This window comes from Buteo buteo, chromosome 10, assembly GCF_964188355.1.
Source record: "Buteo buteo chromosome 10, bButBut1.hap1.1, whole genome shotgun sequence".
In the NCBI taxonomy this organism is placed as follows: Eukaryota; Metazoa; Chordata; class Aves; order Accipitriformes; family Accipitridae; genus Buteo; species Buteo buteo.
The window spans coordinates 13,009,003-13,035,051 of record NC_134180.1 but is presented as its reverse complement, the minus strand read 5'-3'; the positions used below and the strand labels follow the sequence as shown (position 1 = coordinate 13,035,051).

General features: G+C 38.1%; 1 protein-coding gene across 3 annotated transcripts in view; it reads left to right on the top strand.

Moving 5' to 3' along the window:
* TPR (translocated promoter region, nuclear basket protein) overlaps positions 1-23,997 on the top strand; it is a 45,954-nt gene extending 21,957 nt beyond the window's left edge. Inside the window, exons 27-51 of one of the 3 annotated variants that reach the window (XM_075038701.1) lie at positions 400-547; positions 943-1,080; positions 1,785-1,916; positions 2,180-2,310; positions 2,682-2,892; positions 3,265-3,411; positions 3,840-4,038; positions 4,727-4,932; positions 5,638-5,699; positions 6,635-6,843; positions 7,154-7,426; positions 8,243-8,385; positions 9,257-9,340; positions 11,178-11,378; positions 12,762-12,893; positions 13,419-13,509; positions 13,984-14,168; positions 15,011-15,079; positions 16,243-16,337; positions 17,646-17,752; positions 18,521-18,616; positions 18,821-18,977; positions 20,551-20,669; positions 21,216-21,314; positions 22,280-23,997. In XM_075038701.1, coding sequence (XP_074894802.1) covers positions 400-547; positions 943-1,080; positions 1,785-1,916; positions 2,180-2,310; positions 2,682-2,892; positions 3,265-3,411; positions 3,840-4,038; positions 4,727-4,932; positions 5,638-5,699; positions 6,635-6,843; positions 7,154-7,426; positions 8,243-8,385; positions 9,257-9,340; positions 11,178-11,378; positions 12,762-12,893; positions 13,419-13,509; positions 13,984-14,168; positions 15,011-15,079; positions 16,243-16,337; positions 17,646-17,752; positions 18,521-18,616; positions 18,821-18,977; positions 20,551-20,669; positions 21,216-21,314; positions 22,280-22,335 — 3,490 coding nt within the window. In that variant the 3' untranslated portion in view covers positions 22,336-23,997. Of the gene's footprint in view, positions 1-399; positions 548-942; positions 1,081-1,784; positions 1,917-2,179; positions 2,311-2,681; positions 2,893-3,264; positions 3,412-3,839; positions 4,039-4,726; positions 4,933-5,637; positions 5,700-6,634; positions 6,844-7,153; positions 7,427-8,236; positions 8,386-9,256; positions 9,341-11,177; positions 11,379-12,761; positions 12,894-13,418; positions 13,510-13,983; positions 14,169-15,010; positions 15,080-16,242; positions 16,338-17,645; positions 17,753-18,520; positions 18,617-18,820; positions 18,978-20,550; positions 20,670-21,215; positions 21,315-22,279 lie in introns of all 3 variants that reach the window. The other 2 variants (XM_075038700.1, XM_075038699.1) reach the window with 2 other exon arrangements.
* The last annotated feature ends 2,052 nt before the right edge of the window (positions 23,998-26,049 follow it).

Below are 26,049 nucleotides of genomic sequence, written 5' to 3'. Positions count from 1 at the left end.
TACAAAATTTAAGTGCTTTTTTGCAAGGTAGGAGGTAGTTGTACTACGTCGGTAACTAATAGAGGAGGTTCTACTCCTAGGAAAAAACTGAGAGACAATTATGACAGGAAGCTAAATCAGATTTTAGCAAATGTAATTGGCAAGAAAGATTCATAGAGGTGATTTTTTTCTCATTGTGGTTTTTAGGGATTTGATGTAGATTTTCAAGAATTTTTCTCTAGGATTTTCTTTTTGATCTTTCTGAACCAATTTCTATACTCAGTAGACCTTCAGATATAAGATGCTTCAACTTAAAATGCTTTGTCTTGCACTTTCATTGACATGATGTGTTGTTCATTTTCTTACTTTATACGTCGAGATTTAGATAAGATTTATATTATATATATTTATATTATTTAGATTTATACGTCGAGAAAAGGAGATTGCAGAGACTAGATTTGAGGTGGCCCAGGTGGAGAGTTTGCGTTACCGTCAGAGAGTGGAGTACCTGGAAAGGGAACTCCAGGAACTGCAGGACAGTCTCAATGCTGAGAGAGAGAAGGTGCAGGTATGGTTGGATATTATTGTTTATGATTTCAATAAGTAGAGAGGGCTGTACTCTACGTTCTACTCTTTGTCTTTGCTGCCTGTGCCCAAAAATGAAGTTTTGGAAGAATCGGGAACTTTTAAACTGGGGTTGCTATATAGCCAAATGGAGGATCTTGTTTTGAGTCCTGTGAAGCAGTGTGGCAATTCCAAAATCACATAAATAGGGAAAATAAAGATAATTTCTTTAAGTTTTTTCCCTATCTCCCATTTCTTAAGTGATCTTTACTTGTTTTAAATGTACATTTGAGATAATCAATGCCATGGTAGCTTTCCAAGATGGTGTTATGTCAGATCCAAGTAAGTATATGTGCATGTGCAAGCAAAACAAATGACTGAGTTAAATCTTTTCAAAAGGTAACAGCAAAAACCATTGCACAGCATGAAGAATTAATGAAAAAAACTGAGACCATGAATGTACTGATAGAAACCAACAAGATGCTGAGAGAAGAGAAGGAGAGGCTAGAACAAGAGCTACAACAAATTCAAGCAAAGGTTAGTCCTGAGGTTCATGTAAATTTTTCGATACTCAAGCTGATGAGTTAGTGTCTGGACATACCATTGCTAATTACAATAAATACGTGATTTAGATTGTGATTATTTCTTTACATCATACACAAATGAGGAAACTTTCCATTTAGAATTTTAGAAGACATTGGTCTACCAAGAACATTGGAAAGTTTAAAGTTCAGTTTCGTTTAAATGAAACTGAAAATCAGCATTTATCCTTGGCTAGAGATATACCAGTAACAACGATATTATCAGCAGATAAATGAAAAATGGCACAGGAATACATGCAAAGCAGACCACAGGTTTATTAAGAGTTTAAAAGGGAGATACTCCCTCTTCCCATTCCTGCACACCAGTTATTTTAATGGAATCTGATGCTGTGTTGCTTGGCTTCTAACACATAATGAATGATCTGTTTCCTTTACCAAAGTACAAAGAGTGAGAATCTAAGATTGTGAAGTCGTAGGGGTATTTTTTCTCTCTGTAGGATCATCCCCTGCTCTTGCTCCTCATCCTTCTCCCTGCCCCCAGCTGGCCACTGGAAAGCAGAGAGTCAGAAGAGAAGCTATGTCATGACTTCCTGAGGGTGTTGATTTTGCTCTTACTGTCATTGTTCAAGGCCTACCACATTCCATTTCCTTCAGTGTCATAACATCCAGAGAGTTTAATCCCCATTTGTGTTTTTTCAGGTACGCAAGCTTGAGGCAGACATTCTACCTCTCCAAGAGTCTAATGCTGAACTGAGTGAGAAAAGTGGAATGTTGCAGGCGGAGAAAAAGCTGTTGGAAGAAGATGTTAAGCGCTGGAAAGCCCGGACTCAGGTGGGGAATGCATGTTTTCAAAGAAGATTTTTGGGGGAAAAAAAAAACAAACAACCAAACTAAAAACCTAAATTTTCTTTAAAAAAAGACAAACTAAGAAATGTATTTGAATTATAAAACATTGTTTATGCAGCTTCAAAATAGGCTTTTCTAATTCATAGGCATTCCAAATCAAAATGCAAAAGCAGTAGCCTTAATTCAAAGAGATTTTCTGGATATAACTGTATAATCATCTTACGAAAATGCAATTCTCAACCTTTCAGCATTTATTGAGTCAACAGAAGGACACTGATCTCGAAGAGTATAGGAAGCTGCTTTCAGAGAAGGAGGCAAATACCAAGCGTATACAACAGATGAGTGAAGAAACAGGCAGGCTTAAAGCAGAAATAGCCAGGTGTGGTATAAGTTAATTAGTAAAAAGTGTTTTGAAAAGCAAAGTATTTTAAATAAAGCTGTATCTGGAAGTGTAATTTCTTAACTGTCTCCATGTAACTATGAAACCTTTGGTATTCCTACTGCAGCTTGATAATACGCAGGTAAAATGAAGTGAGAACTGTTTTGGAAGCTGTCTTTTAGCTGAACTTATTCTAAACTAATGTGTTGAAGAATAATTTGTATTCTACAAACACTCACTTGTATTGCAAAATCCTAGAAAACAATTCACTAAAGATAAAGCTTGTGATATTGCATAAATGAGCAATATTGAAATGTATTGATTATTTCAAACATCTCATTTGCATCTTCCTCTAATCTCTTGTTATTTAGAACTAATGCATCCTTGACTACAAGCCAGAATCTCGTTCAGAGCCTGAAGGATGAAGTAACTAAAATAAGAACGGAAAAGGATACTTTGCAGAAAGAACTAAATGCTAAAGTGGCTGACATACAAGAAAAAGTGAAAACTATAACACAGGTCAAGAAAATTGGGCGCAGGTACAAGACTCAGTACGAGGAGCTGAAAGCACAGCATGATAAGGTAGACAGAATTTCTTGGCAAATGAAGAAAAAGTGTATTTTAAAAAGTATGTTTTCATCTAGAGTCACGTATAATCTAGCTAGCGGTCTTCACGTTCCCTTAGTATAGTACTGTATGAGTACTTACCTGTGAAGAGAAAAGCAGAAAATCACATAGTTTATTCTGCAGTTACCTCAAACTACCACAAAACATGAGCTGCGTATCTCTTAAAATTTTGCGGTATTCTTAACAGAACTTTAGTATTCATTAGAATTCCTAGGTTTCGCCCAGAACTTTTTAAACAATCAGTTTGCATGCAAAAGCAACTTGTGGAAATAATGACGTTCTAATCAGATAGTACTCTTTAGCCTGATACCACTTGACGTATTTCAGATGGTTGCAGAAGCATCAACTCAGTCTTTTGTAGAACAACAAGAAGAACAGGTTTCTGTCCAGGAAGTACAAGAGCTGAAAGACACTCTCAGTCAAGCTGAAGTGAAGACAAAGGCTTTGGAGGCTCAGGTTGAAAGTTTACAAAAGGTAAGAACAGAGTGAACAAGTCAAGAACAGCGAACAATTTCAGAGTACTGCTGCAATCTTAAATGCGTAACTGTGACGAATGTGGGGGTGTTTTGCTCTGTGTGTGTGTGTGCACGCGTGCACGTGTGCACAGAAATATCTGAAGTGACTTATTTGTGCCTCTACCTTGTTGGGAAAGAGGGACCTCAAACCTGGATTAAATCCTGTGTCTAGCATGTCTCGTGTTGTTTCTTGGAATCGATAAGTGGGAAAGAATGCTGTTCTTTCAACTTGCATTCAGAGAGGGCTTGCACTCCCTTCTTGTTGGTTAGAAGCCTTTTAACCCTAATACAGTGGTCAGCTAATACTAGGTCCCTGGATCTTGTTGGACTATATATTTGCCAAAGTAGCTGGGGGTTGTGGCCAATAGTTGCACTCTCTCTTTCTAGACTATAGCAGAAAAGGAAACTGAAGTTAGAAGTCTTCAGGAGCAGATAACACAGCTACAATCAGAACTTGGTCGTTTTCATCAAGATCTGCAAGAGAAGACTACACAGGAAGAACAGCTCAGGCAACAGATCACCGAGAAGGAAGAGAAAACTAGGAAGACCTTGCTTGCGGCCAAGCAGAAAATTGCACAGTTATCTGGTATTATAGTATTTTTTTACTGTCCTTAAGGTGTTTTCTTCTGTTTGGGTTTCTGATTATTCCTACGGAAAAGCATTTAGAAAGGATGGTTTGGAAAATAGGTCTTTATATTTTACTTAAAAGTTTTTTCTAGATTAGATGTTACAGGAATTGTTCTAAAACTTAAATTTTAATTACTTCAGGAGTTGATAAAAGTATATAACTAGCTGTAGACTGGAGCTAAAAAAAGTTTTGCTTAGTTTTGGCCAGCCAACATGATAACTCCCATTTTTTATCCTTCTGTTGATAAAGCAGATTGACCCTACTAACAACTAGGGTAATTCTCCCCTTCCCTCTTGCCTTCCCTAAGTGGACAGGTGCAAAGCATGCTGCATCCTCTATTTTTAATTGATGTTATGAGGAATGATGGTGTAAGAACTTGCTGAAAACATCTTGTTCTTTTGTGACCATTTCATTACTTAATATATAGTTATTATATAATTTTACATTTATTTTTATTTAATTGCAATTAAATAGAAAAAATAGCATGTGAAAGTTAAAATTACCTCTAAGAGCTCCTTTGATAGCTTAATGGCTTTAAGATTTCAAAATACTTCAGTAACCTATTAAAACAGCCAGGTATTCAGCATGCATAGCCTTAGTAAGCAGCTTTACAGTGGCAACACTGAATTCTTTCCTATTCAATTAGGTACAAAAGAACAGCTAACAAAAGAAAATGAAGAGTGGAAGCAAAAGAGCAGCTCATTAGAAGAGCAGAAGACTGAATTGGAGGTGCGGATGAGTGCACTCAAATCACAGTATGAAGGTCGAATCTGCCGTCTGGAAAGAGAGCTTAGAGAGCAACAAGAGCGACACCATGAACAGCGAGATGAGCCACCAGAGTCTACAAACAAGGTACAAAATTTTTCTAGCTAGTTGTGTGAGAGGAAATAAACAGCTTACATGTCTCATGACTGAACGAGAACTACAGCTGTCAGTATGAGCACCATTGTCCAACGTGGTTTGTTTTCATGTAAATGGTAGTTAATGCTCAGGACTGCAGTATGTGAAGGTGCTTTCTCTAAACATCCTAAACAGCAGATGGAAATTCTTGTCATAGGACTCCTACACTTAAATAAAATCAAAAAAATCAGTGAGCCCAACAAACTGTGCGCTATTCAAAGTCCCCTGGTTTTGGAAATATACAAGTTGGCTTTAGTAAGGATTCAGAACTTAATTTAAACCTTATTTCATGCCATAGTCAGAATTCCCAGTGCTAACAAGCGTTCAGTTATATCATTCACTGTGAATTAGCCAATGAGCTGTTTGCACTCTGCTCTGTATTTTTGTATTTTTATCCATGCATTCAGTATAATGGGTTCTAGCTGCTATTGTCTCAATAGCTTCAGAAAATACCTGAGAAATTACTGCATTGTTTTACATACTTGGTATGACTGGTATGATTGTTTTAAAGAATTTGTAATAATCATGGACCCTGACCAGGTATGCTAGCAAATCTGTTAGAGAAATGATTGTTAGTAGAGAGATCTGTCTGCTGAAGTATTTTACCAAATTACTCGCTCTGTTTCATGCTTACATGACATGTTTCTTTCTTAATAGGTCCCAGAACAGCAGAGGCAAATCTCACTCAAGTCTACTCCAGCTTCAGGTGAAAGAGGAATGTGAGTTGAAGGGTTTGGGGTTTTTGCAGAGTTTCTATGGCTGGTGGGTGTTGGGTTTGTCTTCATCTAGTTGCTCTTCTTTTTGGTAAACCACTGGCTTTTCACAGTTTTTCTTAAGCAACTTTGAAGATATTGATTGACATAATATGTTCTTCCTGTTTTCTCAGCTACATTTAGTCAATAAAGCTTTTAAGCTGTTAAATTGTCATATTAACCACCAGGAACATGGTGGCTGGAAAACAAAAGATTTTTAAAATGTTTTCAGACCTCAAGATTCTTGAAGTTGTACAGTTTTGATTATTACCTTTAACCTTTTTGGTTTTGTGGGGGATCTTCCTTGTGCAAGAATCTCAAACACAAGAAACAGACTAAATAGATGGTAACTCTAACAAAAGATAAAATAGTCTAATGACTAAGCTCTAAAATGGGAAATATTACTGTATTACTAAGTTTAGGTAACAAACTCCCTTTCAGTTTTTATGACAGCATCCTTTTGAAAGCAAGGCTTTCAAAAATGCCTCTTAAAATTTGGCTGATTGTTGTCTGAACCAAGAGGTGATGTTGCTCTGGATTGAGTGAATCAGTTAGTTTTAATGTAAGATTTATTACTTACTATAATAAAGACCCAGCACAGCTAATGGCATGAGCTACGTACTGCTCCTTTTGATCTGCTTACAAATTTCTAGTTGATTACCTTTGAAGAAACCTGTAAAACCTCTGGGCTGGATAAAATGCTACTGATGGCATAGTGGGTCTGTCTTTTTTTTCTTTGTGAACTATAAACAAATTTTGGAAGACAATTCATTATGCCTTTGTCAGGTTTAATTTTAACCTTTAAAAATCAGTATTTCTGGCTAAGATAATGTATTTACATTTGGTATTTTTAAAATCTGCTTTCTGCACTACCATGATGAAACTAATATCATGTTTTTCAGTGCTAGCACTTCAGATCCACCAACAGCAAATATTAAACCAACTCCTGTTGTGTCAACTCCAAGTAAAGTGACTGCTGCTGCAATAGCTGGGAATAAGTCTACTCCAAGAGCCAGTATCCGTCCAATGGTTACTCCTGCTACAGTCACTAATCCTACCACTACTCCAACAGCCACAGTTATGCCTACAACACAGGTGGAGACTCAGGAAGGTAAGCATTTTAGTATAGTGTAAGGATCTACAGTAATCATAAATGCTACCTTTGCCTTGAAATCTCAGTAATTATTAGTTTGACAGTACCTCAAATAGTTTTATTGTCCCTGCATCTCTTTCAATATTGCACTTTCATGACCACTTCTGTTGCAACGAAGTTCATGATTCATCAACTGAAGATGGGTATAAGCAATGTTAACTCAATCTGCAAAACGTTGAATTGCTTATTTAGGGCATTCTGAAATGATGAATGTGAACTGTACTAGATAATATGAAGACAGTTGAATGTGCTACTGTTTGCCTTTCAGCTATGCAATCTGAAGGACCTGTTGAGCACGTTCCAGTCTTTGGAAGCACTAGTGGGTCTGTGCGTTCCACCAGTCCTAATGTTCAGACATCTCTCTCTCAGCCCATCTTGACTGTTCAGCAGCAGACTCAAGCAACTGCTTTTGTGCAGCCCACTCAGCAAAGTCATCCTCAGATTGAGCCTGCTAATCAGGAGCCATCCCCTACCATTGTAGAAGTTGTACAGAGCTCTCAAATAGAGAGGCCTTCCACTTCTACAGCAGTGTTTGGCACAGGTTGGTTTCATTTTATAGGCCTACCTTTTTGAATAGTTCCTTTTAAGTAGCGCCATTTGAACCCTTATCAAACCAGGCAGAAGAATTTGTTCTTTTCCCTAACCCCTCCCCCCCTTAGTTTATTGCACATTTCACAAACTTCTGAGGTTAGGCTTCTTTCTTGAACCTTCAGAAATGGTACCCCTGAAATGCTGTTGTCACTGCATTTCTTAAAGTAGAAGATAAAAACTCATGGGTTTATCTATTCAAAGCAGCATTGGGCTTCAATACGTTAAACCTTACTGCCTCTATTTCCACGGTACTGTTGGAGCAAAGTTAATTTTAGGAGTCATGAGTAAGCTACTTAAGTTGTAATATAAAATATAGAGATGAACACTAAAGCTACTCAATGTGATACACTGCACATCTGTTTGCCCTGCATAGTACAGATTTTGGTGTAAAATGTTTATTCCCCCAAAATACACTTTTGTAAACTGCTTTTTTTGTTTCCTAGCTGATCTTTCCTTCTGTTAGACTTGTAGATGAACTTGTCAGAATGGAAGATGTGAGAGAAAGTATTTTAATTGTACCCCGAAGCTTACATTTGGGTTCAGTCAGGTCATGAATATAGGTCCAAGAACATAAGACTTGTAACTAAAGGGGCTGATGTTTTCATGTCCTAGGAAACAGCACAAAGTGATTCTATATGATTCTACTTGTTACTGTTCAATGCAGAAACAGAGGCCGATCTTCCACAGTAAAATACCAAACCTTTTGATTTTCTGTTTTGTACTTTTTTTGTTTTGAAAATAACAGAGAGGTTCTTTTAAGTTTCAGCTACCCCAAGTTCTTCACTGTCTAAACGTCCACGAGAGGAGGAGGAGGATAATGCTGTGGAAAACTCAGACCAAATTTCAGAGGAAACAGTGGATGTACCTCTTCCAAAAAAACTGAGAAGCGTACAGAGAGTTGGACCTGAGGTTTGTCAGAACACAAAAGGCTACTACTTAATCTGTCCCTTTGGAAGACTTTAATGGGACGAGGGAGTATATTACTTCAGAGCAAGTCAGTTAATTCTTAACATCACTTTTTCATCTATTGCAGAGGCAGCAATTATGTTTGGGTATCATAAAAGGCAGAGGTTATACCAGTTGCAGTGAATGATGCAAATCTTGGTAAACTGTAGGATGGAAGAGAGAGGGCCATATCCTAGCATTGAGGGGGAAGAAATCAAAACATTTTTCAATGTTGTCTGGAAGGTCATTATCTACAGTTATTCTGGAATAAAATATAGTGTACTTGAGGAGATGCCAAGGAAGTAAAAATGAGTTCCATGGAAAAGCTTACAGGAGATGCGTGTGAAATACTGGTGTGAGGGAACTGGGATGTCCTGCAAAAAAAGAATGAACTTGAGACAGAACCTCACAGCAGGCAACTCACAAAAAAATGTTAAGGAAGTCAAGATGTTTTATTCACTCTGTACAAGAGGAGTGTTGCACAACAGAAGAGGGCAAGGTTGTGTAAGAACATTATCGCTTACTGAGCTGAGAGGCTGGAGGTGGAATGGGAAACCTTGAGGGTTCTTTTTTGGTCCTGAAAAGATTTAGAGATGCTGAGGTCCAGTGGACTGGAATGGGGAAATTGTATTTCTCCAGGGCAGAGAAATCTGGGGTGCTAGATAAAAGCAGAGCTAAGGAATAATAGTAAAAGGGGAACAAAATGTTGCCCATGAACTTTGTGGGGAAAAGATAATTTTTTTTAACAAGTTTAAAAAAAATCTCAAACATCTTAAAGAACCAAACTTTAGGGCTAATGATGTGTTTTAAATGAGAAAAATACATGTTCTTTTAGGAGGAAGTGACAGCAGAAGAGAGCACTGATGGTGAAGTAGAAGCTCAAACATACAATCAAGACTCACAAGACTCAATTGGAGAAGTAAGAGTATTTGAAAAGAAAAATATCTTCATTTCAGCAGAAATAGCTATCTTTTTTTTTATTTCAAACTCTCAAGATTTTTAGAAATGAAATCTCAAATCAGATCTTGCAGATTTTCAGTGGAAACCACTTATAACCATTTAAAGTTTAGACTTGCTCTGTTCAACTATAGACACTCGATTCTTGTTGCACTCTACACATATCTATATAAGTAAAATCCAGAATGTTAATGAAGCTTTGCATTTTGGAATTTTATTTGATGGGTTGATCTAGAAATCTAGTATCCTTAACCCCAGTTTTATATATTGAAACTGAATTGTAAAGGTTAAATGAGTTGTAGTCTTAAAACAGAATTTGAGTTTTCAGTTCTTCGATTACTCCTTTGGAGTACTGTCTTTGGTTTCTGGCTTTTTCTTTTGCAGAAAGATTTGACAAATCCTTGAGCAAGTTTAGTGTTAGATGGATCATGATGTAATAAGCAGGAAAAAAAAAAGTTGGTTTTTTTCTAGTTCTGTAAAATGCCTGTTGTAGCTGTGTTAGGAAAGCCAAAAGTAAGTGAAAACCATGAATCTCCTTTCACCTCAGAAACGAGCAAAAGTGTTATGGTAATTCTTTAACTTGGCAAAACCTCATGTTGAGGTGTGGAATCTATTTTGTTTAAGCAGTGGTGGGTACTGAGTCTTTAGTCAGTCATTTTTCCCCTCATATCCTTCACATGTTTAAAAGGTATGACGAACGTCTTGCCATTAAAGCCCAGCTGTGTGCTTTCTATTTCACAGGTATCTTTAAACCTTCTTTAATTAACAGTTCTAGTACTCAATGTGATTATTTGAATCCCGCTGCCAGACAACCATTTGCAACATTAAACTGACATGTTGTTCAGAAAATAACAGAACATAGTTATTGTACCTAAACCGAAAGTCTTGAATGCTACAAAATGCATGTGGTAGAGTCCTGATTTCTTTTTTTTTTTTTTTTTTTTTAAAGAAGTTGTGGGGGACTCTCTCTGATGTGTTTTTTTTTCTGAACGCTTCTAGTCATACTTGTCAGGCTTGGTTCAAATGTTTTGAATATACATACATGCTGAATGGAAAGAGAGCTATTTGCTACCTGTGTCTGGCTATCATGTGAATTGCATTACTGTTCTTCCAGACCAAAAGAACTCTTAAAACAGCAGCTCAGGGTTCATGCTTAGAAGAGAGATGATTGTTCCTTGATTGATCCCGGGGAGACTTTTAGTTGTCTGTAGTTGATGGGTGACAATCAACTGTAGCATTGTCTTTTGTCCTTTCATGTCTTGGTTAGTTATTAATAAACAGTGATAACTAGTGTTTCTCTTGTAAGCATCGGAGTTTGTTTCTCTTCTTGTCCCATCACCAGTCTTGTGCGCTGGCAGTAACTGCAGTGTTGGTGGAGTGCTCAGAGAGTGCCCCTCTCAGTAACCAGGCAATTGTTCTGGCTGGATGTGAAGGGCAGAGTGCTGCCTCAGCTGTCAACAATGCTCCATATATCTGTATTTACTTATTGTGCAGGTGTTGGCAACAGCTCTTTGGTTATCCAAAGTAGATGGCTAAACATTCAGACAGCAGATTTTCATGGACATGCATTCAAATACATCATATATGAATACAGTATCCCTAGTGATGGCACCCATCCCAAATCAGATTTGGTAGTGAAGGATAAAACACTTGTGTTGTAGTGCAGGCCTCCATTTGATTGAGATTGAGAGCTAGGAGCATTTTAGAAGTACAGTGCACACCTTCCTGATGTACACTTAAAAATTGTGTATGCCACATTTAATTTTTTTTCCTCTGGTAATTTGCCTTTATATTTACAGGGTGTTACACAGGGCGAGTACACTCCCATGGAGGATAGTGAAGAAACTTCTCAGTCTGTTCCAATAGATCTTGGACCTCTTCAGTCAGATCAACAGAATACTTCTTCATCTCAGGATGGTCAATCCAAGAGAGATGATGTCATTGTAATTGATAGTGATGATGAAGATGATGATGATGAAGAAAATGAAGGCGAGCAGGAAGTATGTATATCTTGGAATTACTCTATTTATTAACTACTTAATTTATGATTTTATCTTTGATCAGATGTAAAGCTCACTGTGCAGAACATTTAATTTTATTTTTTTTTTACTATATAAATGGTCTGTATTTTTGTAGTCTGGACTTTCTAGTGTTTTAAAGATACTTGCTAATTGAGCTTGCGTGAGGGTTTTGGGGGTGGTTTTTTTAAGTCATAAAATTCCACAGTGTCTCTAGTCTATCTCTGAATATTAACACACAGGTTTTTCAACATAAGAGGGTGGTATCTGTGAGGAGAGGCTGGGGGCTGCCCCATGCCAGACACAGCCTGTTCCAGCTGGCTCTGCAGTGGCCCCACTGCATGACACAGCTGAGCCCATCAGCTGGTGGAAACATATAAGAAAGGGCAAAACGCTGTATGGCAGTGTTAGTGTGAGGAGGGGGGGGCGGGGGAAATGAAAGAAACAATCCTGCTAACACCCAGGTTGGAGAAGAATAAGGGGGAGGAGGTGATCCGGGCATCGGAGCAGATATTCCTTATAGCCCATGGAAGAGACCAAAATGGAACAGGTATTCCACTGCAACCTGTGGAGAGGACCATGGTGCTGCCAGCGGATATTCCCTGAAGGAAACTGCAGCCCATGGAGGAGTAGGCTTTACTCCCAGGAACTGTGGCGCATGGAGAGGAGCCAATGCAGGAGCAGGTTTATCCTGAAGGATGGCAGCCTTTCAGTGGGAATGACCCACTGCTGGAGTAGTTCTTGAAGGACTGCAGTCTGTGGAGAGGACCCATGCTGGAGCCAGGGGGGAAGTGTGGGCAGGAAGGAGTAGCAGAAAGAAACTGTTATGGACTGACCACAGCCTCCCATTCCTTGTCCCCTCGGCTCTACTTGGGTTGGGGGAGAGGGAAGAGGAGTTGGGAATGAGGGAATGAAGTTGAGCCTGGGAAGAAGAAAGGGGTGGGGGGAAGGTGTTCTAGTTTTTGTCTGTTTCTTACCATCCAACTCTATTTTTAACTGTCAACAAGTTAAATTAATTTTCCCCGAGTTGAGTCTGTTTTGCCCATAATGGTAATTGATAAGTGATCTGGCTGCCTTTATCTTGTTCCTCAAGCTTTTCCATCTTGTTTTTTACCCTTGTCCTGTTGGAGAGAGTGAGGGAGTGGCTGGGTGGGTGTCTGGCAGCCAGCCAAGGTCAACCTACCACAGCAGGCAAAAAATATATACAGTTCCTCTGTGGGTAATAAATGCTGAACATTTTCAGAAAGAGATCCACAGACAGACGTGGTCTATGTACCACAAAGTGAAGTCTACCACTTCAACATGTGAAATTATTCCACTGCCCTTTCCGCACTTCCCTAAGGTTTTGTTATGGTCTTGTCATAGGACTATGAGGATGAGGAAGAGGAAGACGAAGATGACGATGAAGACACAGGGATGGGAGACGAAGGTGATGACAGTAATGAAGGAACTGGTAGTGCTGATGGTAATGATGGATATGAAGCAGATGATGCTGAGGTAAGATATGTACGTTTTTTTAATGGCCTGTTAAATTTCTTGGAATAAATTAGTGTTGTATGTGCACAGATTTGAGTACTTGAAAGAGAAACTCTTAGTATGAATTCAGAAAATTGAGGTTGCTAGTAGGTGATAGTAATTTCTGTGTTTTCACAAGAAAAATCAACTTTGAATGTTTAAGAGGGCTGAATGAAAATGCAAAGTACAGGAGCCAGCAACAAATACTGTAGTTGCAAAGCTAGTAAGGCAGTTTCTTCAAAAGCTCGGTATTTCATTGTCTATTATTATTAAGTGATGATGGCTACATTATTCATGTTTCTGTATGTACAGATAAGCAAAACTTCTGAAATTTCATACAGTTGTACACGTTTACATGATTTTGTAGATATTTACAGAAATATTTTAAGATTTTCATAGATTTGACTGTTTACTTTCTGAATACTTTTTTACTGCTTTTATATTCTCTTTACAGCCTATAAGTTGTTTAGTGCTAAGTCATACTATGTTTATGTGGGGATTTTTTAGGGTGCTGACGGTACAGATCCTGGAACAGAAACTGAGGAAAGCATGGGAGGAGGTGAAAGCAACCAGAGGGCAGCAGATTCTCAAAACAGTGGTATGGTTATTCCGTGTTTCTTCAAAGTCTGTGTCTGTAAGGGGGGGAAATGTAGAAGCTGTTCTGCATGTGTTAAAATATGCACTTAAAAGTAAGAATATAAGGTGAAATGCTAAAGACCATTTTAACCTGAAATGTAGATTCTTTTGAACTTTTCGCTTCTGAATATATTCTACATTCCTTTGAAAACCCTCAAGCTCTGGTTGCTATGGAAACTGCTGTTGATGGCTCAGTAGATTAATCTTTCTCTAAGTCAGCACTTGAATAATCAATAGTTTGTTTTCATGCTGGTGGTGATGTAGCTAGCACAAGTCCTCTTTTAAGCAATTTTAAGTAACAGTACTGAGCTGTCCCCACTCTTGCAAGAGTAAAAATGGCTGTGTTAATGTGATAGCAGAATTTGAAGACTTGCCTTCATGTTTTCAACTCAGTTTGGAGAGCATGGGTTTACTCCTATACTTCTGTATGTTTTAGGAGAAGGGAGTACAAGTGCTGCAGAGACCACTTTTCCTCATGAAGGTTCAAGAGAACAGCAGCCATCATCTGCCTCAGAGAGACAGGCCCCTCGGCCCCCACAGTCACCACGCAGACCACCACATCCACTGCCCCCACGACTAACTATTCACGCTCCTCCTCAAGAACTGGGTCCCCCAGTACAGGTATAAACCAGCGGTTTAGAAGACTTTTAAAAAATTACTGTATGATTTCTTCTAAATAAAACCTAAGTACTCTGCCTATTGTAAAAATAAATTACATGTATTTAGCATCCTAAAAATGGTAGCTGAGCAGACTGACTTAACATGTCTCATCCTGCAGATTATGGCCGGACAGGGAACATTAAAAGCAGTAAAGCAGTCATGATGGATTTGTATCTTGAAGTTACTATACCAGTGTTGTTTCAGTCAGTGACTGCTAATATTTCCACTACAAAAGCTGTTCTAGAACAGGTTGTAACTCAGACAGATCGGCAGGGGTTTTTATTAGTCTCTGCCCCAATGCAGATTGGGCAAAGGATTGTTGCCATTCATTTTCTAAGTTAAACCTTTCACAGTTAGTGCCTGGCGCATGGTTATGCTTTGACGTAGACCTATAGAGTTTTTAAATTAAAACGTCACAACCTGAATTTTGTGAAAATATCCTGACTGAAATTATCCTTTACCATTAACTTGTTCTAAGGCTTGTGGCCACGATACTTCTGTGTTCAAGTTTTCTGTCCTCAGTAGAAAGCTGAGTAAAATAGTTATGTCACTTAACCAGAATTTAAACCTACATGATTCTTTTTCATGGTTAGACCAGGCAGCAGATATGAGATATGGAGTAGCTGCTGCCATGGTCTATTCTTTAAGAAGGTATGATGCCTGTACTGAGCAGTGTTTTACACTGACATGTAATTGTTACACTTAGTCATTTAGCCACTATCCTTGGCTCTGATTGAACACTTGTATGTTATTAGAATTCCAGGAAAACATTCACACTACTTCATTTTTTCTTTACTGTAAAGAGGATCCAGATGACTCGAAGACAGTCGGTGGGGCGTGGTCTTCAGCTAACTCCTGGTATAGGTGGGATGGTAAGTATATGAAAGTCTACTACTAAAAACCTGCATTGAAGGAACATTCATAAATCTTGGGTTTTATTTTGTTTTTTAAAGAAGTCTAGCTACTGACTTCAGACATGGGATGGTTTCTCTAGCCTTGCAGATAATGCCTTAGTCCTGTTAATTTCTGTATTAATGGAAGGCAAATACTAGAAAAGTCCCAGGAAGCTAAAGCACTTCAAAAGAGATTGACTTGATTTTGTCCAAGTCAGTTTTAATTACTTGCTTTTAGAATCAGTCCTTAAAGTGGATATATTAATGGAAAAAAAAAATTAATGTTTTCATCCTCATCCTAAGGGAACAAGGCTAATTCATTTATGCTTTCTGTCTGTCTCCTTCAGCTAATTTTGAACTCTTTATCCAATTTTAAGTGTACTTGACAGAACAAATGTGAGTTCAGTAAGGGAGGGGAGAAAGACTCACTGACTAAAAAAGTATCTTCTCTGAGATCAAAGGCATCAGCTCAGTGTTTGATCCTGCTTGGCTTGCATGCACCTGTCATTTGATGTCCGCTTGGAGCTGACCTCAGTACCTACTGATTTTTGCTTGGACATTTTCTGAGCACATGGGAGGGAGCTTAGGAGTATTTTGGAGAGAAAGGTTTGAAAGATACAGGAGGAAGGCAGAGAGATAAAGAGAATGCCTTGTGAAGGATGAGAGGAGAGGTTGCTTGAGGTTTCTGGCTTTATAGGCAATACAGGAACAAAGGACACACATCTGTGGGGAACAGATGATTTGATATGTGAAAAATCCCTTATGGTAGGTACATTACAGCAATCCAGATTGAGACAGATGATTCCTACCTAAGTCACCCTAATATTCCTTTGTAGTCAATGGGGAGATGTGGCACTTTGATGGTACGATGATCCCATGGAGTAGATGTTTAAAAATCCTTTGAAAGATGGGTGCCCTGCAAGTGTATGGTTTTTCATTTGGTTTGGGTTTCTTTATTGCCTGCGAGGGTGATCTATATAACTAGCTCAGATTTAGATATCTGAAATTAGACAAGAATGTTGTTAGAGCTAAATCTATCTTTGTTTTGCTGGACAATGTGGTAAAGCAAACCAGCTTTTAACTTGGCTTAGTAGAAACTGGAAATACATTATAGCGTCTCATATCGGTCTCTATTTTTCCAGCAGCAACACTTCTTTGATGATGAGGACAGAACAGTTCCAAGCACACCAACTCTTGTAGTTCCACATCGTACAGATGGGTTTGCAGAAGCCATTCAGTAAGTAGATGTAAAGGAAGAAAAAAGGCATTTATTTCTTTCTCTTTTTCAGTGGAATGAAAATAAATTCAAATGAAATGAACCTGTAATTGGAGTAACATGCTAAAATATGTTAAGTAGTATGATAGATGACTGCATCTACAGATAAGTAATCATTATTTGAACTGTGTATCATGAAACTTATCAGCAAATTACGAAAGTAGGAGACAGATCATCTCCAATGTATTTGTTGTGGTTTAACCCCAGCCAGCAACTAAGTACCATGCAGCCGCTCACTCGTTTTCCCCCCACCCAGTGGGATGGGGGAGAAAATCGGGAAAAGAAAAAAAGTAAAACTCGTGGGTTGAGATAAGAACGGTTTAATAGAAAGAAAAGAAGAAACTAATAACAATAATCATAACACTAATAAAATGACAACAGTAATAATAAAAGGATTGGAATATGCAAATGATGCACAGTGCAATTGCTCACCACATGCCGATTGACACTCAGTTAGTCCCCAAGCAGCGATCCCCCCATCCCCACTCCCCCCAGTTTATATACTGGGCATGACATCACACGGTATGGAATATCCCTTTGGCCACTTTGGGTCAGCTGCCCTGGCTGTGTCCCCTCCCAACTTCTCGTGCCCCTCCAGCCTTCTTGCTGGCTGGGCATCAGAAGCTGAAAAATCCTTGACTTTAGACTAAACATTACTTAGCAACAACTGAAAACATCCGTGTTCTCAACATTCTTCTCATACCTAACTCAGAAACAGCACTGTACCAGCTACTAGGAAGACAACTCTGTCCCAGCTGAAGCCAGGACAGTATTGTGACTGACTTAAGAAGAGATTAAGTAAAAAAAAAAAAACAGGTTGTTCTTTTTCATTTCCTTCCCCGCTCTGTCCCGTGTCATCACCCCCACTGCCCCCTAATATTACCAATAAAGTAGGAAAAGTTATCTCCATTTCTGGATTTGGGACAGTTCTGGACATGTTCAGCAATCCACTTAAAATTGTGAGAATTCATAGGATGAATAAGTAAAGAATATTCTCTTCAGGACTGCTTATACTAATTTCAGATGCAGTCCAAATATTTTTGAGAAACTAATTGCTATTTAATTAGCAGTAGTTTAGCTGATTTTTATGGTCAATATTAATTCATTTTGTCTCATGCATAATTTGTTCTCTTGTTTTGGTCAGAAAGCTGTCTGGGGGTGTTTTGCCTTCTCTTTTTTTTTTTTTTTTTTTTTTGCCTTGTCTTTCTTTTTGTTCCCTCTCCAATCATTGGAAAAATTGCAGAATTCCTGAAATCTTTATTTTGGTAGTTCCCCCCAGGTAGCTGGAGTTCCTAGATTCAGATTTGGACCCCCTGAAGATATGCCACAAACTAGCTCAAGTCACTCTGATCTTGGTCAGCTTGCATCACAAGGAGGTAAACCATTTCTGTACTTTCTTTTCTGTGGTTGCTAGAGTGGAAAACAAATAACGCAGTCAGTAAAACGCAATTCTACTTCAGGTACTTGTTGACGTGTGGAAACCTGCGACTCTTAATTGTCAGCAGAGGGAGACTAACAAAGTAAAAAGGTGTTTCCTTCAAGCTGTTTCACTTCTATTTGCAATATGGTTTTAAAAGTACAATGCTTCTTTAGGTAGGAGCAACAGGCTTGTGAACCGGAGAAGATGAAATTTTATGTAGGACAAATTGCCTGCTGGGCACAAGAAATTTCATTTAAGGAAAAATGAAATATTGAAGGAATGGCTTTTAACTTTAATTTTACTGTTGATTGTAGTTTTCCAGAAGTAACGTAATAGGGGAAAACAGCAAATGCAAAGAAATCCTTGGGATATATCCTTACCTGCTAAGAGCTGGCCAGGCAGTTTGTCTATACTGGTTTTGCTGTTGTGCTGGATCAGTCCCTTTCCCCTGCATCCCTGTCAGCATGGAAGAGTATGCTGTTCTTTGAAGAAAGCTCACAGCACAACAATGGCATAAGAAAAGGATGAAAGTAGAACAAATAGAAATATTTTTATCAAGGTTTTACCTTTCAATAAATTATAATTAGCTTTGGCAGTAAGTCAGCTCAGCTTAAAATAAGAAAAATCTCTATGTTTAAGTACAAATCAGTGGATTTCATCAAGTGTACAGTTAATCTGGTTTTCAGCTGGCTATTCTAATTGTCAATAAAACTTTGTGTTGCAGGTTTAGGAATGTATGAAACCCCACTATTCCTTGCTCATGAGGAAGAATCAGGTGGTCGTAGCGTTCCCACAACACCATTACAAGTAGCAGCACCAGGTAAGTGGCAAGAAATTTTCAGGCTGAAGTAAAGGTTGGAAACCTTGACGTTCCAGAAGAGAGTTAGATTTTTGCCATTATAGTGCTTATTGCTACGTCAGGAGTATTCAGGAGACCTTTCCCTGACATGCCTAAGATTTCCATAGATTTTCTGTAGGAGATTCAAACTAACTTGATGTTTATGAAACTACCTTTCCTGTACAGTAACAGTTTTTACTGAAAGTGCATCAGCGGACGCTTCAGAGCATGCTTCTCAGTCTGTTCCAATGGTTACAACATCTACTGGCAATCTGTCCACCACTACAGAGGCTGGAGCGGGCGATGATGGGGATGAAGTTTTTGCAGAGGCAGAATCTGAAGGGTAAACTATGACTTGTTTGGTTCACTAAGACTTGATGTCATATTAGTTTTAATGATTTGTTTTCATCTAAGTGTGCCTGTGACTCATTTTCAGTTTAACCTGTTCTAGTAGAATGGACATCTCAAACAGGATTTAGTAATTTTGTGAAGTAGTACAATCTGACCTTTTCATCTAAACCCAAAGGTTTTCTTCTTCTGATTTAACATAGCTAATATAAAAGTCACAAAACAAAAAAAAGATTTCTGTATTTTTTCAGAATGCAGAGGGCTCTGTAGTAGTCAAATACTGATGGTAAAGACCTCAGTTTGAAGGACTGGGCTTTGTAGAATAAAGGCTAAAGCATTCCTCTTTGTTAATAGAGAAAATCACTCCTCATTACAAAGCAAGCACGTATAATGACGTCATTCAGTTAAGGCAGTGCAAGTACAAAAAATGTAGCACAAAGGAGGGGAATAAGCAGTTCTTAAGAATTTGATACACAAATTATTTTGTCTTCCACTTTGCAGGTGCAATTTTTAGTATTTATAATAATAGCTACATTTTGTATTATGATCCAAATACATTACAAATCTAAAAGGGGATAGGTTATCATTTAATGCTGTATTTTACTCTTGGTTTTTATTGGTTGCATAATAAAAGATGTGTAGTTCACAATTTACCTAAACTTTTATCTACTGATTGCAGGAGGTAGGAGGTTTGGCCATAAGAAAATGAAGGGTTAATGCTGCAAGTTAAATATGCCACACAATTTTCTTGATGCAGCACCAACTTGGACTGCAATAGTCTGCCTATGAGTAGATAGAACATAGGATGGGTATTCTAATGTTAAGGTCTCATATTTGTTTCTTACAAAACCATCTAATCTTTAGTGAATGAGAAGTATATCCATAGAGGAAGTAAGTGGTTCACAGAACAATCTGTAGTTTGAAACAGGCTTTTAGCTTGATAGGAGAGCAAGTCAGTGTGTTGATAGTAGAGAACAGGTATTTTGACAGTTTTTGAGTTTCAGTTATCATCTTCTAACAGTTTTTATATACTAGTCAAGGTAAATAAAATGTATACCAAAAAGTGAGCTGCATTTAAACTAAACTGAATGTTTAATTTTTTTCCAGCCCTATAATGCTCTTTGGTTTTTGTCTTTTGAAGACCGAGCCCAAATAACTTAGGTATTGCACCAATGAGTGATCTTTAGGCATAACCGGTCAGTGCGGTCCCTCCGCTTCATTCTTCCCCTGTCTAAACATAAACACCACCAACCATCATGTTAAGTTTTTTAGTTATTGTTACTAAATAGCTTCTATGACCTTCTCTGAAAGACAATTAGTATGTTGAATATTCATCTGGAGTTGGGCTGCATATCAAGGAAATTACATTGTTATTTTTCTAAAAGCCATATAAATCTTTCATGATTGGGGAAGGGGGGACATGACAAAACAATAGAACAGGTGAGAATTTCTGGGGAAAGGCATTTGCATAGGAATCTTTCTGCTCCAAGGTGATATTTTTTTTCTTGACCTTTTTGAAACTATCTGAAGACACTTAAATGTTTTTCCTCCCCCTCCCCCACTTCTAGAATTACTTCAGAAGCAGGCCTAGAAATTGATAGCCAGCAAGAAGAAGAATCTGTTCAAGCATCTGATGAGTCAGATCTTCCTTCGACTAGTCAAGATCCTCCTTCTAGTTCATCTGCAGGTGAGGTTAATTGCTGGAAAGTTATTTCATACCATTTCATTAAGTGTGGGAACTTTTTGGACCAGCGTCACGCACTGCTGGTAGCCAAGATACACAAAATAAGATAGAACTCTTAGAGCAAGATCACATTTTGATGCCTATAGTCTTAATGGCAAACAATTTTTACTTGAACCGCAGTAACTAGAGTAGGCTGTAGTAAGAATAATGCTTCAAGGAGCACAAGTTTCTGATACTTTGGTGATTCTGTCCACTGTTATGTTTGATGTCAGATTTAAAAATACATTTTCATTCAATTAAATCATCAGAGAAGAGTAAGTAAATTACTCTTGAGTTACCAGTTTATCACCTAGCATAGGTAATGAAAGAAGTCCCAAACTTACTTGTTTTGAGGCTTTTATTTATATCCGAGAAGATGTCGATGAAGTAAGGATGCACCTCCATAATTTTAAATTCAAGAGCATAATGCGTATCAAATCATGTAAACATTAACAGTGAGAAACTGTACTATACACAGACATTCTTTCCTGCATTTCCACTTCTTCACAGACACAAGCAGTAATCAGCCTAAGCCGTTTCGACGTGTCAGACTTCAGCCACCAACATTAAGAACTGGTGTTCGTGGTCGTCAGTTCAACAGACAGAGGGGTAAGTGTTCATGGTTGCTCAAATTCAGACTTTTTCAAACAAGTTTTTAGCACTTTCTTCGTGTGGGGACCATATATGAAGTACTACTTTATACGCCTGTGTTTGCTTGTAAGTCACTGACTAATACAGCATCCCTGCCCTAGCTTTCAATATGTTACCCTAAGAGCTCTGTAGTTTTGTTTTAGTATGTTAGTCTGAGCATTTTTTAAATAGGCAAACTTTCTTCTTATGTGGCACTTGGTTCGTATCAGTGGAGAGAAAGTAAATGGAAGTAGATCTTAAACTTCGCAAGGTTTTAAAAGATTTTTTAAAATGTTAGGATATAAGTTTAGAAATCTTTAACATTACATATCAGTTTCCCATTTGGTACATTAAGAGTTCCAGTTATATCACTAAGTCTTAACACTGATTTAAAAAAAACAACAGAAAAAGTTTATGGAAGTCTTACAGACTTTTGTAATGCAATATAGAGTTGAACCATGACAATAAATTATTGTTTGCAACTTCTGTATTAAGAAAGATCCTTACATGAATTGTATTCAGTTTGGCATTATATTAATATTGTAGAAGACTTGATACTAGCATTGAAACGGAGGTATCTGATATTTTAAAGAAAAAAAAAAAGTGAGGAGGTGGACCTGTGATAGATTTTTTTTCTTTCTAGCTGATCACAATTTCTTTAATAACAAAAGGGATGGACCAACTTATTTCAAATATGGTGTAAGAATTCTATACTTGTTCTTTCAGCACAGGGCTTGAGATAGGATCACAAGTCAACAGCACCCTTTTAAATGACAGAAGTGTAATGGAGGGGAGGGAGGGGGAGCCCTGAATTTTACCAGAAAGGAAGTGCTCCACTGCAGTAGCAATTCCTTACAGAAGAATGAAGCATCACATGTATCAATGGTTGATTAAAAGGGTGAAAAGGATTTACATTAATGCATTTGTTTTCTTTCCCAATGCAGGTGTAACTCATGCAATGGGAGGCAGAGGAGGCCTGAACAGAGGAAATATTAGTTAAATGATCTGTAAAGTAATTACAGCTGCGTATACAAAAGTGCCAGTTTGCCTGTGGTTGCTTTAGTGTAATGAAGCCAGAGCTTAAAGCAGCATTTTATACTTAGATTTGTGTGCACACATTTCAATGTCTTTATTAATAAAATTAGACAAAATGTCAACATTCAAATGGCATCTTTTTTTAAAATCCTCTACTATGCATCACTTGCTAGGACAGTTGTACCAGTCTTTAGATACAGTCTTTCCTGTGAGAGTGGTAACAGGTCTTGCTATTCTTCTGCCAACATCCAAACTGTAGTACCGATCTGAAAAGAAGGTATGTCAGAATTAAATTCCAGGAACTACATTTAGTACATGGAAAGAACCCTGAAGTTAAAACCTTCCTTCAATTTCATTTAGGCAAGAGTAACAGATTTTTCATTCTACATACATAAATGGAGTTGAGAGGCGCTAACAATCAATTTCTGTCCTCAACTTTTTTACATGTCCTTCTTTGTGTTTAGCTAAGTTTTACAGTACTGCTAGTAATTAAATCTGTCCCAAGAACAGGGAGTAGGTAAGAATAACCTTATACTGCTAGAACACAAGAAATAGACGTAAGAATTTGGAAATCAAATGAACTAGAAACAAAACAATCCTGCACTGTCTACAGTGGGAACTCTGTGGTCCATGAGTGTGAATTGGCCTATGTTAAGGTTAGGAATTAGGTCATACCGGTAGAGACTTACTTTAATATCCCGCATGTGGATACGGCTAGTTCTTAGAGCTTTTTTTTCTGAATCATCCAGAAAATTCTGAGGAATGCTTTTACATGATCCTGGCTAGAGTGAAAGGATCTACCTAATCTGGAATCATAAATAAATAATTTTTTCCTGTAAAACAAAATGGTTCATGTCCCTCCTGTTTTTGTTTTGTCAGAAACATAGTTCCATGGAAGCCAGTGAAAAAACTATCAATGTATAGTGGTCAAAGGATTTCAATCTATCATTAATACAATTCTGCATTTAAGTGTCAGGTTTTTTGTCACTTTATAAGCCTGAACTCTTACAGCAATGCTTTCTGCAACTGGCTAGTTTGAATCATTGTACCTGGTTGCTGCTAGTTGTCCTGTAACTATTGATTATTTATTTTTTTTTAATAGAAACATCTCTCGATGACAGGCAACAATTTAATTCTCAGGAGTTTTTAGTAGTTCTTAAAATCAGTCTTGCAGAACCACAAGTGGTAACCTTCATGCTTTGGAAAGCTGAGAGGTACATGGGCTTCTTTCTTCCCCATCCCTTAGTCTTTTGAGATACATAGTAACTTGTATTAGCTTTAACTTACTGTAAGAGAAGGCATAATAATCATAGCCATCTGGCTTATTGTAGTTGGGTAGTGATATAGTTGAATGAATAACTTTCGGGAGCCCTCTCCAGTAGGCAGTCATTTTGATTTCCTTATGCAAAACTCCTGCAAGCAAAAGAAAACTTCACTTAGGAGGTGTCACAGTGTGTCTGCTGTAAGCTATCATTTGCTTGTATAATCTACAGCAAGCGAGATCTGTTGGATTAAAAAACTTTAAAAGTACTATATTTTAAAAAAATGGAACAGAATGTTGTGTTTCAGAAACTACTAAGAGTAAAACGGTTGTATAAAAGAAGCTTAATAAACATAAGTTACCAGATGGATACGGGTTGATTCTGACAGTCTGAATAATGGTTGGCATTCTTACTGCACGTTGAAAGCGTCTCCTTATTACAAGTCTTGGGACATAAGCTGGGTATCTTATGGTAACCTGGCTTCTTCTTTGACACTTCTTGGCTGGTTCTTGTTTGTACACGTACTGTTGCATATTGCCATCTAAAATAGACATTTGTTTCATTTGGTTAAAAAAAACCAACCACAAACCACCAGCTAGATCAGATATGAAAATGTCACTGATATCCATCTTGCATGCAGGAGAACAATAGCATCATTTTAATACATCTACAACTGTGGCAGCCTTCAGCTTTTTGTATCTGTTCCTACATTTTGAGATAAAGCCTTGCTCTCTAAACCCAACATGTGTTTCTAGATGTGATGATACCTTCTGCAGGTTCATTACAGTTACTGTTCTAAGTAGAATTCCAGGGGAACTGTTTTTGTTGCCATCATTCCGATTTATCAAGGAGACGGTTAGATCATCATTTTAGGCTGCATGAGAGGAGGCCTAGAGTCCAGAAAAGGATTTGTGCTTTGTTAACCTCTACTTTTTAAATTCAGATAGCAATTCTTATGTTGGCAGTACATCATTCATATAAGGAAATTACATTAATTTAAAATATGAAATAGGAAGGGAGATTGCCATACACAGTTATGAACTAGTAAGATTAAAGCCTTCCCTTCTCTAATTAACTTGAGACCAAAATAGTTTTACCACCAGATAAAACTTACTTTAATGTTTGTCTGGTACAATGCTGGATTCTGTCCCTTACAGTCCTGTCAATTTTAAAATGCACTTAAAAGATCTGGAAGTACGAACACAAATTTTTGACCATCTAGCACACTCTGACATCACTTAGGTTTGTTTTTGAAAGAAATACATCTTTCACTCAAGAGAAGGAGTGTTTTATTCCTAAGGCAATTCAAGAACATTTTGATCATCTGTGAACTTCTGAAATATGAGATGTACCTTTTTTGATAAAATAAACAGATTCTGGTCTGTTGTTGTATCTTGCCACGGGGAGGGTTGCTACTATTTTCCCACGTAGGCCTGCAAATCCATTTGCAAGAGGTTTGGGATAGCCTTTATCCATAACACCATTAGTGAAACGCCAGTATTGGGGACCCTAATGATTTAAGGAAAAAAGGACATTTAGAGGAAATTCATTCTTGGTAATTGAGCTTCAACACAGACGTGAAAAATAATCATAACACTAGCATTTTGATGACTACATTGTAAAACTGACTGGAACCACTCCTACATCCATTAAAAACAGGAAAAAATATTACAACTTCATAAAACACCTTCTGCAGTCTTTTAACACTGCCTTTGAGTAGGGATAGAATATCTTAGAAATGAACTGTTAAGAGCGGTTACTGAACAAAGCCATTTGCTTTCTAAATCTGTAAGTTCTCACAGATAGAAAAAGCTGCTTGAATTCCAGGACTGAATGATCAATTGGGAAATAACCATACAATGTCTATAATGAGGTGTGTGCATTTAATAATCTTTCAGGAAGGGAAATGTGTTAGGAACAAACTTAGGCCATGTTTGGGCGAGGGAGAGACACCATGAAATACCCGTATTTTAAAGAGTTGGATTTTTCTTCGAAGTGTGGCTCATACGTAGTATCAGTTACTCTGCCAAAGCTTTGTCTCCTAGCCAGTTACAGGGGAAGAACGCACTGAACTGAGGTTTTCCCTGACAAGCACCATCTCAAGGCAGATGAGAGGGGGGAGCTGGGGAAGAGACACTGAACTTCACCTGCAGAGTTTCAAACCCACCGCGCTGTTGGAAAAGGCCATTTTCTCTAAAAAATGCACAATGCGGCCCCCCAGAGCACCGCAAGGCTCCTCTTCAGCGGGGCTGCCTTTCAAAACCTGCGCCCTCCCTCCAGCTGAGCTGCCCCTCGCACCTCCTCGGCTGCCTCCCGCCGCGCTCGCTCCCCACCTTGATGAAGAAGGTCTTGCCATCGCAGTTGCACCTGGAGAAGACGGCGTCGATGGGGGACGGGATGCCCCAGCCGTCGCTGAT